This window comes from Sturnus vulgaris, chromosome 7, assembly GCF_052056855.1.
Source record: "Sturnus vulgaris isolate bStuVul1 chromosome 7, bStuVul1.hap1, whole genome shotgun sequence".
Classification (NCBI taxonomy): Eukaryota; Metazoa; Chordata; class Aves; order Passeriformes; family Sturnidae; genus Sturnus; species Sturnus vulgaris.
Window position 1 is genome coordinate 15,015,209 of NC_142249.1, and position 20,586 is coordinate 15,035,794.

Consider the following 20,586-nt stretch of genomic DNA (forward strand, 5'->3'; position numbering starts at 1 on the left):
CAACCCCCACACGCTGTTTGTGCCTGTGCTGTTCAGAGCTCCCTCAGCCAAGGGCAAGATCCACGTCCCCTGCTGTATCTGACCTGCATCTTGGGGAGCTTCCAGCCAGCAGACCCTGGCTTCTCTGCCACTGTCCTCCTTGTCCTTGCCCCATGACCGTGGTGCTGGGTCAGCCTTGCCCTGCCTGGCTGGGAGAACACTGAACACAGCTGCAAAGACCATCTGCTTCCTAAGGTCTTTCCTCCTCATATTTTTTAACAGTCTTATCTGCAGTAAGTTCAATAGTGTTGTTTCATTGGTCAGAGTTCTTCCTAGTGGAAATACAGTGCTTCAGTCAGAATACTGTCTTCTAAATCTTGGTAAATTTGATGTGCTGTCTCTTGTCTCCCCCCTACCTTTACCTGAACCTGCACCACAGATTTACTGTCCTGCAGCTCTGCAAGTTTTTATTATCCTGACTACTTTTCTGTAGGTCTTACTGGGTATTGCTAAATATTAGGAGAGCGACATCCTAGCTTACAGATAAAACAACATCACAGGAAGAATTATAAATATGTTCTTGTCCAAGCACATAACAATGAGCAAGCCTGTGACAGTTTGGATCTCTGGTTTCCTCTCAGCACCGTGGGAAAAGGAAGCAGTTTCTGTGCTTGGACAGCAGCGATTGCCTGTCAGCGATCATCTGTGCGGTGAGGCAGGGGTCAGCCCCTCCTCGGCCCTGCCAGCTCCGGGGACACTGCGGTGCAGCAGCTCCGGCTCTGCACCTCTGCCTGCCATCACTGTGTGACCAGGGCCATCGCTGTGTGACCGGGGCCATCACTGTGTGACCAGAGCCCTGCAGCCTTCACAGCCATACCGGGACCTGGCCCCTGCAGAGAGCACTGACAGCACTCCAAATGCTTAGGGAAGGGGGGAAATTCTTACAAATTGGAGTGATGGCAAGTGTGTGAGATAAGTGTAAGGGCCTGATATAAACTCAGGCAGAGCAGATGCACAGCCTCATGCCCTTCTGTAGGGTGTTTTCTTGATCAGGTGTAGGTTTTTTGTGAAACTAAAAGGAAATAATGGCATTAAAAATGGCACGTCTTTTCCCTTCATTTTAGGAAAACACAGAACAAAAATCCAATCCATTTTGTGGAAAGAAATAAAACATTTTAAGGCAGAATATGTTTTTGTACAATTTCTTGTGGAGAAGAACTCCTAGTATTAATGAATGAGCCAAAACTAGAACCAAGTGAGACCTCTGTCATTTACTTCAGGCTGAGCAGGTTTTCATACATGTCATAAACAATTACAGTAATTTTCTTTTACCATCTAAACAGTGAAAGTGCTGTGCAACCCACATGGCAAGGTTCTTGTTTTCTCTGAACAAAGTAGATCTCATTTCTTTTATTGGTAGGTGTAGCTGGGCAGAAGGTGTGTGGCATAGTTTGGTATCTGTGGAACCAGAAAAGACCACTGGATTTTGGTGCTGCAGAAAAAATATTCAGTGTTGGGGTTTTTTTCCTCTCTTGGAAGTAAAACTGTTCTAGCTGTTGGGGTGGGGATAGTTGGTGTTGGTGTTGCTTCTAAATGTTATTTCTTGACATTCATATTCCACAAAAAACAGGAAGGATATTGTGGTTAACATGTGGTTACAATTCTGGAAAGTAGCAATAGAAATTACAATCTGTGATGCTATATTTTATTGTCTCACCAATATCCATGTTAGATCTGCATAGATTGAAAGTAAAAATATTGTAGAAAACGTTAAAAACATTTTATAACTACCAGTGTAAATTCACCTTGACCCTAGGAATGTCAAACTATGACCCTGGTCAAAGCATCACGATGATGAACATCCTAGTATGATTTATTTAATAATTCTCTTGATGATCACAGTATCAGATTACATCTATTTCATCTGTTACAGCTTGTGAAGAGGAATGGAATTATGCAGAAAACTTTTATTTTCACTAAAATCGTAACACTGATTTGCAACTACACCATTTTATGTAGTAGCATTCAATATTTTGAGGTGTGGAATTGGATTTCTGAACTTGTATTCCATTCTTGAAACTGTTACAGGAATTTTGGCACAGGGAAGCATTTTCCAAAATCAAACCTTTGGTGATGCCCAGATATGAAGGTGCCTTCGGTGTGCAGGGTGTACTTAAGAACTTTTTTTTCCTATGCTTCAGCCAGTAAAACTTGTTTGAAAGAGCCTTGCTAGGCCAGAACATCAGACACTACATTCCAGTCAGTTCTCCCATCAGCTGCTGCCCTCAATATATCTCTTTGGTCCTGTGCAATATAGCAAAGGTTAAAGCATACGAACAGCTGAGTGGGCTCACTTTATCTTTGTTTTGCAATCATAAAATCTCTTTAATTTAAGAGGTAGATAATGGTTTTGTTTGGGAGAGTCAGGTGGCTGAAGCCATACGAGCTGAGTGGATTTCAGATTGGACATTAGGAAGAAGTTCTCCAGGGAAAGGGTGCCCAGGGAGGTGATGGAATCACCGTCCCTAAGGGTGTTCAAGGAAATACTGGAAGTGGCACTTAGTGACATGGTCTGGCTGACAGGGTGGTGATCGGTCCCAGGTTGGATTCGATGATCTCAGAGGTCTTTTCCAACCGAACTGATCTGTGTTTCTGTGACTTGCCTGGGCTCATCGAGGGACAGCAGAAGGTGGCACGGCCAGCGCTCCTAGGGGAGCTCACAGGGACAGAGATAACGGGGGCTTGAACCCGAGGACAAGGCAGAAGCTCCGGGGTGCCTGACAGGCAGGCCACCGAGTTCAAACATGACGCAATCCCAGAGACTGCTAAACATTTTTTTCTTGTTGTTACAGGCGTTTTTTTGTGAATCCTAAGCTCACGCCCCCCCGCTGACAGCCTCTCGCACAGACAGGCTGCATGACGGGCACGGCACGCCGCCTTCCCGCGGCCTTCCCGGGAAGGACTAGCGGGGCCTTCCCCTTCTCTCGGAGCCGCCCCTCGCCCTCAGCTCCCCTACCCGGGCGAGCCCTCGGCCCGCGCCCCCTCCCTCAGCCAGCGGAGCTCCGCCCGGCGGCCCCGCTCTGCCTACCTGGAGCCACCTCTATGGTGCGGGGCGGGGCCGGGCGGCGGGGGCGGTGCGGCGGGACGGGCGCCCGGGCCGGCGGCTGCAGCGACTCCCCTTTGTGTCTGGAGCCGCCCGTGCTGTTGGGGCGGGCGGGCGAGAGGGGGCGCGGGCGGCGGAGCTCCGGCCCTCGCTCGGCTCCCGCCCGCAGCCGGCGGCGAGCAGGAGAAGGAGGCGGAGCGGCCCCTCGCCGGCGAGCCCGGCGCGGGGGGAGGAAGGCGCTGGCAGCGCGGAGGGGCTGAGCGGAGACCGGCGTGAGGAGGCCGGGCCAGGCTGCCCAGCGCTGTGGAAACTCGGGGCGGGAGGCGGAGGAGGGGAAGGGCCTTCGCCCGCGGAGAGCAGCCGGGTGCGCTCGCAGCTGGAGCCGCCGAGGAGGGGCCTCGCCGCCCCGGGCCCCACCTTTGTCGGGGTGGCCGGGGGTGGCGTCGGTGCTGCGGCGGGGGCCGGGGCAGCGCGGAGGAGCCCGCCCGGCGCGGGCGGCAGATGGGCCGGGATGCGGCCGCAGCCCTCGCCGTGAGAGCAGGGGGCCTCGCCGCCGCCTTCCCCGGAGCGTGAGGCAGCGAGGAGGGGCGGCCAGAGGACAGAGACCTTTGCCGGGATGGGACGCGCCGCCGCCGTGAGCCCCTAGCTCGTTCTCCGTGCCCCGGCCAGCCCGCAGGGCCCGCGTTGACTGACACCGCTGTGGGCGCGTCTGGATATGTTCCCTTCCCAACCGGGCGCTTTCTTCGATGTCGTGAAGCTGCGTGGGAAATAGCCCGGTTCCCAGCGGGGTCGGGAGCGTGCCGCCGTCCTCCCCGGCGGGGGAGATGCCTCGGGGCTGGCGGGCAGAGCCAGGCGCTTCCCCCGTGTCCGCTGAGCGCTGCCGGCTCCCCAGTCATGAAGGCAGGCGGCTGTAATGGAGTAAGAGCGAAGACGGCTCCTCTCATCTGCCATTTGCCCTTCCAGAGGGGATTGTAAACCGAGAGAGTTAAGGAAGGCTGTGCGAAAGCAGGAGGAATTTCCTCTCTTCGGGGTTTGGCTTTTTTTTTTTTTTTTTTTTCTTTTTACCCCTTTTATTTTTCTCCTGCCGGCTCGAACCGTGGCTTGCCCAGGTATGCCTGCCTCACTGCAGCACCTTGTGCTGGTGCTCCTGCTCTCCAGTGCCACCCTGCTGCTCGGCACTGCGGCTGGTGAGTAGCCACTGGGTGGAACGAACTGGCCATTTTGGCAGCGGGAAGGGGGTGGGGTCCGCTGGTATTTGGGCACATCTGTGCCTCCTTACAGAGTGGTGTGCATCTATTTCAGCGGCGAAGCCTGATAAAAGTTTTGAAATCCTGATACGTTAAGTGTCTCGGGGAATAAAATCAGCTTTATTGTGTAAATGAGCTCGACCTGCACTCAGTAAGAATGCTTTGCTTAGATCTGCATCTCTTGTCTAATAACTTAGTTCGCTTTTGGAAATATATATAGTCTTTTTGTTTTGCATACCTCGCCCTTTGTAAGGTAATGCAGGAATTTTTAATATATATTTTAATCGTCAGCAGAGCTGTGCCTGTTTTGCTGTGGGATCTTCGGGCACAGCCATTTTTAATTTTATCAGCATCGGTGCTTCTCGGGGCCTTACACATGTGCTGTAGTTTTGTAACAGAATTACTGTAATGTGTATATTTTTTCCCCTTGGAGAGGTCTGAAGCAAATATGGAGCTATTTCTTTTGTCGCTTGTGATTTATAGAACACAAAAAACCACCATTAAGGAATGCTGAAAGGTTTTGAAGGGTACTTTTTTTATAACAAGAAGTTGGAAGCAGAAATGCTAAGAGCATCTTTACTCATATATTTGGACACTCTAGTCCTATTTTTAATTGTGTTCGGAAGCTCAGTGTTAGATAGGCCGGGTGTTGGAAGAGAGATGTGTGTTGGTCTGGCATCCTTTGCTTTTCTGTCACGGTGACAGATTAACATGTTGGAGCCTTCGAGTGTAACCCAGCTTTGTTAGGCAGGAATACCAATTGTTCTTGCAGTATGCATTTTCCAGCACTTTTGGAAGACTCCTACGACTTTTCTGTCGTTTTACTGATTGGGATCCAATCTGCAGTGCTTGCTTTTCTTCGTGCTATTTTGGAATCTGCTGGCTATAGTTCATAAGTGAATCTTCATGGGAAAATTGCTGAATCTTGCTAAGATGACCCAACAAGCTAATGGTAGTTTCCTTGTTATAGTTCAGTGAGATGTTAAAATTAAATTTTCCGAGTTGAAGATACTTGGTGTCATTATTAGGAAGATCCTGTCTAAACACGTTTAGGCAGTTTCTGCATCACTCTGACTGGATAATCCCTGATTTTCTTGCTTCTGCTTACTAAGAGGTCTCTTTCAGGAAGATTCATAAATGAAAAGCTTGATGTTCCCTATATCATCCTGACCTTTGACTGCCATTATTTTAGAAGGATGTCTGCAGCGTCTCTCTGTGGTCGTTTCTGAAGAGTGTTTTTTGTTTTTTCCCCCTCTTCTTTTTTTTTTCCTGAGAGAAGGGACTTCTGAAGGTCAAAAATCTTGGTATTAAAGCATATATGAATCAAAAATGCTCAGCATCTCAACTTTTCTTTCAAATGTATTTTTTTAAGGTTTTTTTTTTTTTTTTGCCTTTGTGAAAACTTCAGTGAGTTGGTAATTTCTGTGCCCTGATGAAGAAAGGTTACTGAAGGAGCAAGTACAGATTTGTACCAGGCCAAGGGCTGGGCAGGTGCTGTAAGAGCCCATTGGCACGGTTTACCCAATTCACTTCAATTCTGACCCGGCAACAGCATTCCCAGTATTTCAGTTCTGCCTTGTGAAAAGGGTATTAACGATGGGCAGCTTGGTTGGTTGTTTTGTGAATAGGAACATATTTTCCCATTGTGATTTATTTCTTAATTGTGAAATTTTAGCAATTCACATTTAAAAAAAACTTGGTCATAATCCTCTGTAAAAGTAATTACATGGGTGATTTAAGCTTTAGTTAAAGAAGCTAATGGTTGATTTTAAGTTTACACTGCATTTCAGAAAAAAATGTCTATACATGGGGAAGCTACACTAATGTGTAATTCTGCCCTTTTATGTTCATGAAAGAGCCAACACTCTTTCTTCTCTTCCCCTCCCCCAAAGTATGAACTGTACGCTCCCATCAGAGTGAAAATGCTGCCTTTGTAGCCTTGAAACCCCTATTAATTCTTTCTTCTGATTAGGGAACAGATACTGTATCTCAGCAGTGTATAGAATTGAGTGCCTATAAATGCAAAATCATGACAACACAGGGAAAGTATTTTGATAACAGGTTTTTAAATTTATGTTTGGAGGAGAATATCTGAACCTCTCTGGGGAGAGCTCCACAAAGACCTGGCTGTAGTATGGATGAGAAAGGGAAGATAAAAAGATGAATAAAGAAGATGACAAAAAAATATTTACTCTGGGGCTGTAGATGATAGTTCCACTCATAATCTGGAATATGAATGAAGAAAGAATGTGGTTTTTCCTTCCCCTTTGTAGCTGAAGATATAATAAAGAACAAGCTCTAGATTCAAAAATATTTGCTGATTATTAGGAGGAAAATATTACTGGTTTCCTCTGTAAAACACAGATCTTAACAATTGTCTGGTAAGTCTGCATTTAAATAATGTATCACTCCTTGTAAAGAGAAATGCTTCAGTGGGGACATTTTACTGACAGCAGTCTTGGGTAGAAGTTTAAGAAGCAGTATTGGACCAAAATGGTTTTCAACAATTTGTTCTTTATTCCTCAAGTTATTTGAAATACCTATTTCTAAATCTTTTGTTTAGAACTATGAGACGTATTTATATATGCCTTTATATTGTAGAGGATTCTGGTGTGTTAATCAGGAGGGTTTGTGCCTGGAGAGGTGTTTGGTGAACCTTTAAGCTGTTCCTCAGTATTGTGAAAGAATTTTGTTTGGGTGTTTGTAGGGACCAGATATTAAAGATAGAATCTTTCCTCATTTCACTTGCTTACGTTCTGTGATATGCAATACTGAACCACTTTTCCTTCTGCATACATATCCGGGGTAGACAGCATTCCATTGTCTAGTGTGTAAATTATTTGCAGAAAGTATAAGGTGAAAATTAAGGCAAACAGAATATCCTTTTATCTTGGGGAGTATTTTCGTAATTCTGTATTTATGTGGTTCAATAGGGCTGCAAAAATTAAAGCATGAAAGGAATTGGATGGAGATTGAGCTGGTTTTTTTAAATGATAATTTTAATTATTAATTAAAATGAGTGAACCAAAGAATCTTTATCTAATTCTGTCTTGCTGGTTAAAGTTACTTTAGTGTCTCAATATAATTTGTTTGAAATATGAATTGGGTGACACGAGGAAAATTCTGCTTTGGATATTCAACTCAGTTCTTCTAATTCAGTGTTTCGAATTAGTAACTGACTCTGTGTATCTTGCATATTAAACAGTGGGGTTTTTTTAGAATTATCTGCACCCCAAGTTCTACTTATTTACTAGAGCTATACCCAGTGTTTATGGATTTTTCAAATGTAGCCTAAAAATGCAGTTTATTTTTTTGTTTGTGTTGGGAGCCATCTCAGAAATCTCAGCCTGGGAGATGGAAACCAGGCTGTTGGCTTGAGGAGCACCTGGTATGCCTGAGGGATAACCAGGGCATAAGCACAGCCTGGACACCAGGCTGGGGTTTCATGGGCTGTCTGTTTGGTAAAGGAATTGTGTAGCTGTGAAAGCCCAGGGTTCTGCACAGAGCCATTCACCCTGCTGGGAAGAGCCTTTTTTCCATTGGGTAAATCAGCCTGCGTGAGCCTCTGTGATATTTCAGCTCGGGTGCTTCCAGTTTCCATGCACACTTCGGTACTGGGGTACTGCAGTGTGCAGTGTGGGTACAGCCTGTGAAGAAGTGGAAGCTGTGCTCATCTGGTGGCCAAGGAACCCAAATTTCAAGCCCTGAGACATTACACAGGTACCTTGCTCCAATGTAAATGGTTTTACCCTCAAAAGAACCATGTCTTCCTATCCTTCTCTGATGAAGGCAGGCCAACCTCACTTCACCCTGGATAAAGAGGGAAGCAGAACTGTATTTCTTAAAATTTTTCTTACAGTGAAGTTTGTTGAAGTGGTTATTTTGATGGCATCTTCCTAGCACTTACTACAAATTTCTGTAAAAAAAAATTGTTAACATCTATGTTGTTGTTCCCCTTCCTTTTTATATTTCACTGAGTATTTATCAGTAGTTTGTATAGTCAGTGGCATTGTTTCCTTGGAAGATACCATCTTCCCCTGCCTTTCTCACCAGAGAGACAAGAAAATTATATTGTGTTCTTCAGAAATGTTTTATTCCTAACAACAGAGTGCCTGGTGCTGGAGCTGCATTGTGTTTGGACTCAGTCTGGCTGTGCTATGAATATGTGCTGTCATTTTTTGGGCAGAATATAACTTTGTAGCCAGGGCTGTGAGCTGAGTGTAAAGTTACACTTGTAACAAAATGTTTATGCACTGAATAAAACAGGCTGGGTGATGATTTAGGATGGGTAGGACTGGAATCTGTGCATAGCTTACAGGCAGAAACTATTAATTTTATTGAGATTGTAGACTTAGTGGAGCTACTCATTGCTTGATTTTGAATTTAGGAATAAGTGAAATACACGAACTGTTCCCCAAAAGTCTAACATTTCAGTATGAAAACTGATTTTCTGCAGTGAGTCTTACGGTGCTTTGTTTTGGGGGTTTTTGTGGGTTTTTTTGGTTGGTTGTTTTTTACTTGTTTGTGGCTTTTGGTGGTGTGGTGTTTTTTGTTTTTTGGGGTTTTTTTTCCTCTTTTTCTGAAGCAGAAGTTCACAGAGCATAAGGCTGGAAGTGATTTCTCTGTTTCCTCCATGGTCTGGTTGTGTAAGTACAGATAATGATGTCTGTCTAACATCTCTAAAATCTCCAGTGAAGAGGGATTTCACAGCCTGTCTATGTAGTCTGGCCTGTTACAGTGCTTAATTATCATGTTTTTCATAAGGCAACAGTGGAAGATTTTTTTTGCCTCTTTTATAATGCAAGATTGTTTAAGATATGCCTTAATTAATATGTGGCAATCCACCTGAAAATGTAGTGTAGAGTACACACACAGGCAGTTGCCGTTGAATATCAGTTTAGATAAGTTCCCGTGTTGAAGCTTAGTGTCTTGACCTTGGCTACAGTAATTTGTGACGAAAACCTTGAGTTGACCATCAGTGTTTTAAAATGCAATTTCGCAGTTTTAAAAAACCTTGGCAACTCTGCTCTTCCCAAAATTTGGATTCCTGATGGTGCGTTCCTGGCTCGAGATGTCTGGTAATCTGTTAATTGCAGAGTGGGAGCTGGGCTGAGCAGCTGAGAATCTGATAGGAGAGGTCAGTCAGGGGGTGTGGTGAGGAGGAAGAAGGGCTAGGACAGGAGAGATTGGAAAGGATGAAGGATTCAGTCTGGTTTGCTCTGGGATGAGAACCAAGGCGTATTAGACAGCCAGACAGAGATAGTGTCTGAACATTTGTCAGACTGGCTTGGAGAATGAGTGGAATGAACCTTTTGCACTGGGAAGAGAGAGGAAGCATAGTTGTAGGTAGCAGTTTTGAAGATTTCTGTTCTTTCTTGTGACAATAAATGAGACACAGTCATTTAGATGATGCCTTTACCCTTTTCTTTTTCGCTCAGTCTTGTAAGTTTGGAAACCGCAAGCTTTTGTGTGGTGATGGCATTTTGTTTCAAGTCACTGGGATGTGTCAGTTTTGTCAGTTGCCTTCTTGAGTTTGCATGAAATCGTGTTTTGTTTTGAACTGTAAATGTGTCTACCTTTTGCATCTCTCAGTCTGTATTTTCTCTTTGGTTTCTTATTTCTGTGAGAGAAGGAAGCAAAAATAGGTGGTATGGACACAGAACACTCTTTGACACCTGTGAACCCTTCTATCTCCACCTCTAACTCTGTAATCTGTTAGCCAATTTCAGCCATATGTGAAATATGAGAAAAGTCTCAAAATTAATTTGTTTTCATGAAAAATTAGGAACTGAATAGAGGAAGCAGTTCCAAGGTTGAGGTTTTTCAAGGGAAAAGAGGAGCATAACTCAGCCCAGGTAATTCTCTTTGCTTAAAACTGGCTGCCCAGTCAGTGCAAGGATGTAAGTGTTGGTGCATACTCTGTTCTGGACTGTGCCCAGAATATTTTGTTCCTTGTTCACTTGGCATGCTGTAGGAGATCTAGAGGAGAATGAGGGATCCCTTCTGTGGGAGATGGCTAAAAACTGTGGGAGAAGAGTCACATTTCTAGGCAATTAGTTTGCTGCTTGTGGGACAACTGGTGTTTCTGAGACAATGTAGTAGCCAATTTTTTTGACTGAACTTGCAAAACAGTGCCCAAATCACTTTACTGAATGGCTATCGTCCATTTATGAATTTCACAGTGTGTATGAGTAACTTAAACGGTATGCATTGCTTTTCACACTTTCAAAGCTGTGTTTAGCTGATTGTCCTGTGTGTACACTGTAGTTCAGATATCCCACACATCAAGCTTCCTTATGATCTTCTTTTCAACAGTGCTGTAACTCAGGCTTTTCCTGTGGTCCCTTTGAATGTTTTTGTAATATATTATACTTGATTCAATCTGTGAACTTCATGAGAAGTAGTTTTATTATTTGTTTAAGCAGGAGTAATGGGAAGGTATGTACTGTCACCTTCTGGGCTGGAGTAAGTGGCAGACAATGACACAGGTAGTGGTTCAGGGAACCTTGCATTTCCTTGCCCACCTGCCATTAACAAGTCAGTACAGAAGCTCTTATTATTTTGACATTTATGCTGCTTGTTCTACTATATATCCTGTGACTGGTTTGAGTTGTAAGCAGGATGGGTGTAAGATGGGTAAGAGGATTTTTTTGAGGGTTTTTTTTTTGGGGGGGTGGGGTTTTTTTTGGTGGTAGTGAGATGTCTGTAAGTGTGATCGTAGGTCATGTATGTTAATTGGGCTCCTTAGTTTATACATTAGAGAATGCAGCACTTAATTAATATGAAAATGCTGGGCGTTGGCAGTGTCATCTCAAGCGTCATTCTTAGCATGAAGTGCACTTCCCTCTGCATAAGTCACAAAGGTCAGATTTACCTGGTGTGAGAAGCTTTAATGTAGTCCAGGGACAAGAACAACTGACTAAACATGCTCTACTTCTCTTGCTTTTGCCTTATGAGACTGCCTCGGTATGGTTTGGTTTCTGTTGAAAATAAAACATTTTATTTCTGTAATTAAAGCAGCAGATAGGTGATACAAGACTCCTAGGCATCCAATTTAAAGAACCTTAATTAGATTTTTCCAAGAATTAAAGTTAATCCACAATCCTTTATTAGGCTTGACAAACTTATATCAGGAAAAATAGTGGATTGTGATAGCATTAAAACTCTTTTCTCTAGTAAAGATTGTATTAAATAAATGATCTCACAGCAGTGTGCTTAGTTATCCACGGTAAAAAATGCTTGCTCCTGTTAGTGATGGAGTGATTGTGTTGTAGTTAGTTTGTTGCTGAACGTACTTGAAAATTAGTACCTTCCTGCTGATGCTGTCCTTCAGAGAGAAGTCAGTAAATCTGATTTCTTCTGGGGGCTTAGTGTTCCTATACCTTCCAAGATGCAAAAATCTTGGTGTGGACATATTTTATGCAGAAGATAATGTGCTGTATGCTGTGGATTTTGGTGTCTTTATTTGTTTAAAACCTAAACACTAGAAATTGGTTTTCTATACTTATATGTAGAGAACGGACTTAGCTGAAAAGTCTAAGATGTTTTAACATTATTACCAGTTCTTAAAAATAATTTTTTTCATATTTACCTGTATGTGGAATACTAATACGGTAAGGTGAAGAAAACGAAGGTTGTAGTAGGAAAATTGTAGCAGCTATCTTTTTAGTTAGACAGTGGCACTGCCATATATATGCAAAGCAGGCACTTAGCCCAAGAAGCAGCTTTCTGTATTAAAATAATTTCAGTTGTAATCAGAGAAGGATAAAAGGAACCCTGTAATGAAGTTGGTCTGGATGCCACCACGGTGTCGGTTTCTTCTGTTTGCATGTTTGAAGTTGTTGTCCTTTATTTCTGGCTGTAGTGGCCCGGGCCGGGGAGCTGCAGGCGGAGCAGCTGCCAGGACCGAAATACCCGGGCCGGGCTGGAAGCGGAGCCCGGGGCGCTCGCTCCGCTCCCTGCGCTGCGCAGGCACTCGGCTCGCAAGTGCAAGAACTCGTTCCAGCCTTCCTTGCTATTCTTACTCGGCTCTGCAGGCAGGGATGAATGACTCAGTGAATTTAAATGAGTGAAAAGAGATGTGGAAACAGTAGGAAAAATCATTCCTCGTGCCCACTGCGGCAGTATTAGGATCTCTGTAAACTTTTTTTAATATAGAAAATATGCAAATTCTCAATTCTGATGTGTATGACATAGCTGCAGTGAAGATACATGTATGTTTAACAAAGTATGTATGGAGGGAGTTGTGTCTATCTGTATCCTTATGTACTCAGTATGTTACCAAAATTCCAGCCTACCGCTATGCTCTACTGCTAAAACCTTATATTTTAATATTAGCAAATTTATTGTTTGCATGGTATTCTTAATTTCCAAAAAGTCTTCATAAATGGCATACTTTGCAGGATAGGTAAACTTTACACTTATTAATTACATCCAGATTCTATCAGGACCTGTTAAATAATTTCTCTTTTAGTTATGCTAGGGCGAATCTGACCTAATTACATTTTAGTTAAATTTAATCTGTAGTAGTTAATGCTGTTGCAGCAGAACACAATTATTTGGTCACAGTTGTTTCACATTGTTTTAGTCAAGAATTTTAAATCTAGTAAGTATTTTTTCTGATTTTTTTCCATACAGACTTAGAAATATCTAAAGCGGAAAATAGAGAGACTTTCTTATGCTTTTATTGTTTCCTGTCAGAGAAGTAGTACCATTAAGGAAACTGTCAGCAAATTTAGCTTCCCTTCTTTTAAGAAATTTTGGAATATAATATTTATATAGAAAACAGATAACCCTCTAATTATTATTTTACTAATCTTTATGTAGACTGTGTAGCTACTTAAAACTGAAGATGTGGCCTTTGGGCACACAGTCCAAATATGACATCACATAGTAAATTAATTTTAAAAATGGGGAGAAGGGGATTTTGTTTAAAGTAAGAAAGACTAGTGATACAGTAATAACGTAATAACTCAGCTTTGTGATTTCACTTTGAAAATGTAAGAATATTTTCTTCTCGTTTTGGAATGTGCAAGAAAAAAAAAATCACTGAGATCCTAAGACACTTGAATAATAAGTGGTGCCATAATGTGTGAGGCTGGTAAGAATAATTGTGGGCAGCAGTCACTTCACTGAGAAAATCTAGAGGCATTTAAGAGGAAATGTGCAGAAACAGATGTTGAATTGAGTTCTGTTGAGGAATGGAAGAGTTAAATGTGGAAACAACTATTCAGATGTTATGTGCTTTGAAGCAGCCATCAAAACAAAGTCTTTCATCTTGAAGAAGTGAAGGTCTGCAAAAGGAAACAAATCTTGTCAAAGTGATATCATGACCAGCAACTTGATTTTCTTGACTGGTTTTGGAAGAGTGGGAGAAGGGTTAGTAACAAGCTTAGCTGAGAGATAATAAAGCATGCAGAAAAATAAAGAATGGGCTTTTAATGTGGTGTAAAGAAAACTAGGAACAGACTTGGTGATCCAGTAACAAGGGAAGAAGAAAGGTGGGGGGAAAAAAAGAGCTCTGCAGTTAGCTAAAATTCTCATTAAACATCCAGAGACCCATTGTGAAGAAGAGTGAGTTGTGTGTAGCACCAGGGCAATGTGCATTGTCCTCTTACTCCTGGATGCCCTGGTGCAGAATGAAGCTTGCACTAGCTAAGGGAGAAATTGCCAGTAAATCCAGAATGTGCCCTACAATTCTGTCTGAACTACGTTGTGTGTAGCCAATGTTTATGGTAATAGCAGCAACAAGTTTTTATTTGAACTGTAAAGGAACAGATGAAAAACAAAATTTTAACTTTTAAAAAACATTTTGAAGAAGTTTTTTGTGGCGTATAATGTAAAACTTTACAGAGCCTTTTTACAGAGAGCCTGAATAATCCACAGTTGTACTAACTGAAATAAGAGTTTGCTTAAAATCTCAATCTTTTTTAAAGTTTTTTTAAAAGACTTTGTCTTTTATGTTATGATTAATCTTCCATAAATTTGTTGTTATATCTTCGTGATAACCAGTGCTTGATTTAAGTGATTGAATGACTGTGGAGTTTTATATGCAATATCTATGTTTTAGTGTTGCTTTACTACAGCAAGATGTGATATGGCTTCTCTTTGGTGCCGATTTCATGTATTTGTTGTGCATATGGTATCTTTTCTGCCAAGTTCAAATCTTAAAATGTAGTTAAATCCATAGTTTTCAGACGTCAGAATTCAACATACATTTAATGACACTTGTATATCACTTCCAGTCTTCCTGCAATATGTTCATGCATATGATGCAAAAGAAAAACCCAAAGACATCAACAGCCTTTAGATAGGCTTCTAATTGAACATAAATCAAGATAATTCTACATACTGAACGTTTTTACTGTATCAACTAACTTGTCTTCTGTATCTGATTGCTGAGGGGTAAATGAACACTTATGTGAATGTTCTGTATTTAAATGGAAATGTAAATAAGTCCTTTTCCCTTTCTATGCTGATGTGATGCCAGTTCTGAGCCTTTGTTGCTTTTTGCATGTTTTTGTGTTCATGCTATAAGCTTAAACCCAGAATCACTTTGGGACAATGAAGTCCAGTACAGTTATATTCTATTTCCAGATTCTTATTATGTAAGATGCTGGTGTAATCCCACAAGCTTTTTAATATTCCTCTGTTCTGAATACTTTATTCATTTGTACACATTTATAGTTAGTTCTTTGAACTTGACTGAGGTTTTGGAGATCAGGCATTTTAGTGAGACTGCCAGGAAACACTGAGAAGTAAGCCTATTGCAATATCCTGGCTTCCCCAGATAAAACTAGACATCCTGGCTGGATGTTTACCAGTGTTATTACAGAAGAAGGTATTTGTGTCTTGATTCTTTCCTAGATTTGTCCATCCTTCTCCACCCTGCCTTTTGTTATTCTTTTTAGGATAGTTAGAATAAGCAAGTCATGAATTTACTTTTGTGTTACCGACATGTGCTTTCAACATGTAACTGCAACCAACCAGTTTAAAATCTAGGAATACCACAAACAAACAGTTATTACATTTAGCTGAAATATTTAATAGCACAGCAGGATGACGTATGCGATGGAATCCGATAGTAAATTCCTTTGTGGCAATTACATAAAGCAGTTCGTTTCAGAGCTTAATTGATAACACTGAAGCTTGCTTCACTTCTGTGAGGTGTGGGAATACGAGGTGCAGAGGTAACTGCATTCCATCGAGTCTCAGTCTAGACAGGCACAAGAGCATCATTCATCCTGTAGCAAACAAGGCAGGCTAATCACCTTCTTAAAAGTGACCTTGCAGCTGAAGAATGTGCTGTGGAGGGCACACAGAAAGGCAAGTGGAGAGCTCAGTGCCATCTCCTGCAGCACAGGAGTGAAGGGTCTCACCTGAAAGGATGCAATTGGAATTGCAGAGCGCTGGTTCCTCCTCATTTTATAGGGATGGTGGTTTTTGAAAGAAATGGTTTAATGAATTGCTATACAGTTAATTATGTTTGATTGAAGGAAAAGCTTATTAGCTAGCTGAGGTGGGAGGAAGTTTCAAGTGCACTTTTATAGCAATAAGTATTAGGAAGCACTAGTAGAAACTCAGCTCCCTTTAATTGAAGAGTAGCAGAAGGAGTTTGACTTTTTCAAACAGTGTTTACAGGAAAATGGCTTTTTTATTGTATTTTATTTATGAAAGTGCATGGTGTCTACTTCTAAGGCATAGCAAAATTAATAGGGAAGTGTGATGTAGCACCAATTGAGCCCTGTTTAAATATTTCTGCTGGATTTGGTGACTTTATCTCCACATAGACACTACCAGAATTAGTTGGAGAGGACTTAGGAGTAGAAAAATGTGGGAGCTATTGAGGAAAGTGTGGAAAGGTATTTTCAATTTTTCTTGGTTATTTGAGAGCAAACAGTTAATAGCAAATGACCCTAATAGCACAGGAGACACAAAGAGTGGGATGCACCATGACAGCTTGAGGATAATAGTTAAGAGCTCTAAACAAAGAGATGTAAAAGAAGAAGAGGATGAGTTCAGATGGAAACTAGTTTGCCAACTGCTGTGCTTTGATTGACTCTGTGCATGTTCCTAACCTGCAGTGTTAAGATAGCTCTTGGAAAGAAGTTGTGAGTATGCAGATGCCAAGTTGCTGTAGGATAAATTATGTAAATTAACACTGTAATTTCATATTTTATGTTATCTGGCTTTGTGGACATCCTTCCTTCTCCCTTCTCAATTGTTCTTCTTGAGCAGGAGATCATAATCCTGCAGATTAACATCCAAGTGGAGCATTTAAAGAAGGGAAGATGCAAATGTTCTTAGCAGAGAATGAGCGCAGTTCTGTAGTTTTGTTTCCACTCACAAAAATCAAAATTACCTAAAAACAAAGCATTATAAATAAACATGAAATTAGTCATATAAGCCCTTAAACTATCATTATAGCAACTGTCTGACCTTAATTCAGATGCTTTGTGCATAACTATGATGGTTTTATGAAGTGTTTTTCTGTGCAGGGTATTTGCCTCATTTGGTGAAAAAGGGGTAATTTCAAGGCCTTGCAGGGAATAGACTTTCACAGTTGCACACTCCTGCTTCTCTCTTCACCATGGATGTTATATCTCCCAGTTCAGAGGTGGTTCTTTATGTGTGCTTCTTTCTTGATACTATCTCTTTTTAAATTTCACTTATTGCCCTTATTTCAGTTATTGTAGAAAGACGTTTTTATTTCCACTTGAACATTGCTGTTTTATGCATTTCTTCTCTTTAATGAAAAGAAACGAGTTGTATCATGTTACTAAAAAGAGATCTCTGATAAGTGCTCAGATCAACTGGGATGCATAAAGGAAGTGCAAGAGACTGAAGTTTATTCTTCCCTAGAGGAATGCTTAGCTTCTCTGACTCTTCTGGTATGCTTTCAAAAAGTAAAACTCCTTTACTTTTCTACTTCTATTGTCTTGCAGAACACAAGCGTTGAGACTCTTAATTGACAGATCCACTGTGGATGTATAATTTGCTCTGGGGGAGATGCTGTGGAGTGAGATTACAGGCAGTGTAGGACAGTCATTGCCTACCTAAACTTGGCTCAGTGTAGCCCACAAGAGGTGGCTCATCTACTAAACTTCTTTTAAACATGCATGAGCTTGAGTGAGTAATTAAGGAAGTGATTTCAGATACATATTTAAATAATGCTTTCAGAAGAATCATAAGAAGCTTTGGTTAAGATCTGGGGAGAGGGGGCAGGTAAGGTAAAACTTTGTGAAGGGCTATTCCAGTCCTTGAGGAATATACAGGTTTCATGCCACAGATTTCCAAACTATTTCTCCCGTGGTGCATGTTATTAAAAGATTCCAGGACTTTGAGATCAGGCTGGTAATATAATTTGTCACTGCATAGACAAAACCCAAAATCATTCTCAGCATTGTCAACTCCTGTGTGGCAGGAGAAGGTGGGTGTGACAGTTCAAAAAGAAAATGATCATGCTCTCTTGGAGATGTGTATCTAGTCATTAGTGTGCTAGCGGATACCTTGTAGTTCTGCTAGATTTATTTGGAATTCTCATCTTTGTGTTGGAATTGTATTGTGTAAGACTGATGAGATCAGTCTTTGGAAGTTAGCTTAGAACTGCTGTAGCATTTGCTTGCTCTGCCCTTCCTATCCTTCCGGTTTTTATTCACCAAATGTATACAAATGTGAACAAAAATACTGTCCTCATCTCAAATATCTCCATCTGAGGACAAAGACAGAGTTCCTTTCTCATGTCCCATACTTGGCATATGGTAGCTTTTATCGAGCTCTGTTAAGGACTGCAGAAGACTTCTTCTAGCAGAAGACTTGTTCTAGCATATGACAATAAACCTCTCACAGCTTTAAAATGAACAATTAAATGAGAGTCTGAGTTAACTAAGATTTTGATAACAATGTTTCAAGAGAGAAGCTCTTAAATTCCTCTTCAGTGGTCCACCAAGTATTTGCTTTTGGCCATCAGGAGCTGACAATTCATGCAGTACTGTCTGTCTCTACAGATTGCTGTACTAGAGTTTAATTGTCTCAATTGTAAATGATCACTCCAAGTAGCAGTGCTTGAGCAGCGTAGTCAGAATCTGTTTGTGTGAGGTCTGCATCCCCTTTTACACTTACTTGTACACCAGCAGCTTAAATCTGGATCCTCTGGCTGGCCTCAGGGCCCTACCTAATTCAGGCTTGCTATTTCTGTGTGGAACAGAAATAGATGCACTCAAAGGTAAAGTTGCCTGCTGCCCTTCAGGACAGAAGCTGGTTTAGAAGCAATATTTGGCTTTTGCTTTGAACCTGTGATGGTATTGAAGACAGTGCATAGTTGTAAGCTGTAAGCCCTGATACTTTGTAAAAACAGCTGAGAGAAAAGGAAATAGTAGTTAAGGCTGCTGTGTAAGATGAAAAAAGGAAATGGGAGCCTCCCTTAAGTGCAGCCACTAAGAAGGATAGTTAAAAATAGCTGCTTTTCCCCTCTAAACAATTGTCTAAGTTGCCATAAATCTTGTTTTTTCTTGCGACTTGGAGACAAGCCTCATTCCCTGGGTGTTGTGTTCTGAAACACCAGTTGTGTTTTGAGAGCTTGCTCCTGCGCACGTGGATTATTGCAGTACAGATGTTTAAAAGGAAAAAAACAAACATGGAGGCACAACTGTGATTGTAATGAGCAAAAGCATGGCAGTACTTAAAAAATACATAGACAGTGGATGGGAGGAGGACCACAGTGAGATGAAGTATCTTGTGGTGTGCCACCAGCAAAGAGGAACAGATACCTGGTTTGCTGCCACCGAGTGCATTGTCATCCACCTCACCATCCATTCATTACAGTCCCAAACTGATGGATTTTGTGAGATTTATCATGATAGAAAGCTGGTTGTGATAGCTTTGTACTAAGCTGCTCTCCGAGAGAAAAGTTATGAAAAGTGTCAGCTTTATTGCAAAACATACAACTATTAGAGATGCCAATTTCAAAAGGAAATTTTGGTTTTGGAAGGTTTAGAAAAATAACTTATTACCTTCTCACTAATATTAACTTCTATGTTTCAGTTCTGTACAAAAAGTTCAAAAGAGAAAATGCTGTCATTCAAATATATTTTGGAGTGTTTTACTTTGTGTCTTACCCTATTGCAGTCTGAATTCTGATTACTTAAACTGCTTTTTTAATAATCATTCCTGACCACTACATTTCTTCAACTTGTTATGCCAAGCAGGCCACGGATTCCAAATATCTGTAGTTTTGTGTCATCCATTCATGCTCTTTGTCTTTTTGATTGAGTTGCTTCTGAGACGTTTAATAAAACAGCTAAGAAACAGATGACTAAAGAGGTAGTGTGTACAATTGCCCAACTACTTAAATATATTTTAATGACTCAGCAGAAAGTATTTATTTGTTCAACGCATGGTGGATGTTCCTTATTTTAGATGAAAGTGAATTTCTAATCTTAAGCTGCATCTAAATTAGCAGTTCCAAGTGTCTGTACTCTGACATGCTTTCACTGCTTTTCTTAGAAACAGCAGGAAACTAGAATGTTCCCTGTGTAACTCATTTTCTTCCTTGTCTTCTGCCAGTGAATCTAGTTGGGGTTTTATATTGTGAGAAAAAACAAATTGCAGAGACATGAATAGATTACTAGAATTTCAATACTTTTATTTCCTTTCTTTCATATTTGTGTATTTCGTTTGTGTTTTTTCACTTCTGGTTCTCTCTTCTGCCCAGTGTTCTTCAAGCGTCTGTTCTGCCTGTATAGAAGAGAGAAGAAGTAATTTGAACCTTAGCATTATCCAGTTATGTTGCTGGAATGCTTCGGTGTCTAATACTAGTACATGTAGAATTATTCTTTCTCTGTAGATACCAAGAAACTCCTAGACCCAAAGGACATTTGAATGAATATGTGAAACTCTGAGTGTATTCATTTAACCTTTTCTGAAGCTATTAATTTTTCACATCTCAAGTAGTGTGAGGGAGTCCAGTGGGCTGCTGTCTGAGAATCAAGAGAAACAGATTTTATGGATTTACTCAGATACTGCCAGCTTCTCAGTGCAGTTTGGTGAATTTTAAGATGCACATACTATGGTGAAACTTTAATGTAGTTGTGGCTGTTTTTTTCTTGCAATCATTTGACTTCTGATCCCTTCCTATTTGTAACAGCCCTTATTTTTACTAATGGTGAGCTTTGTAATTTTTCTTAAGGCTTTTTGTGTGTGAGACAGTGCAAGCTCAGGATGATTGTGGTCTTAATTAAAATTGTTGGCTTTGGAGTT

The 20,586-nt window shown here is 41.3% G+C and overlaps 1 protein-coding gene across 1 annotated transcript in view; it reads left to right on the forward strand.

Moving 5' to 3' along the window:
• Positions 1–3,768: 3,768 nt before the first annotated feature.
• The window catches only part of BMPR2 (bone morphogenetic protein receptor type 2), a 105,639-nt gene continuing 88,821 nt past the window's right edge, over positions 3,769–20,586 (forward strand). The window contains exon 1 of the mRNA XM_014879406.2: positions 3,769–4,269. Within this exon, the coding sequence (XP_014734892.1) occupies positions 4,194–4,269 (76 nt within the window). The 5' untranslated portion in view covers positions 3,769–4,193. The remainder of the gene's footprint in view (positions 4,270–20,586) is intronic.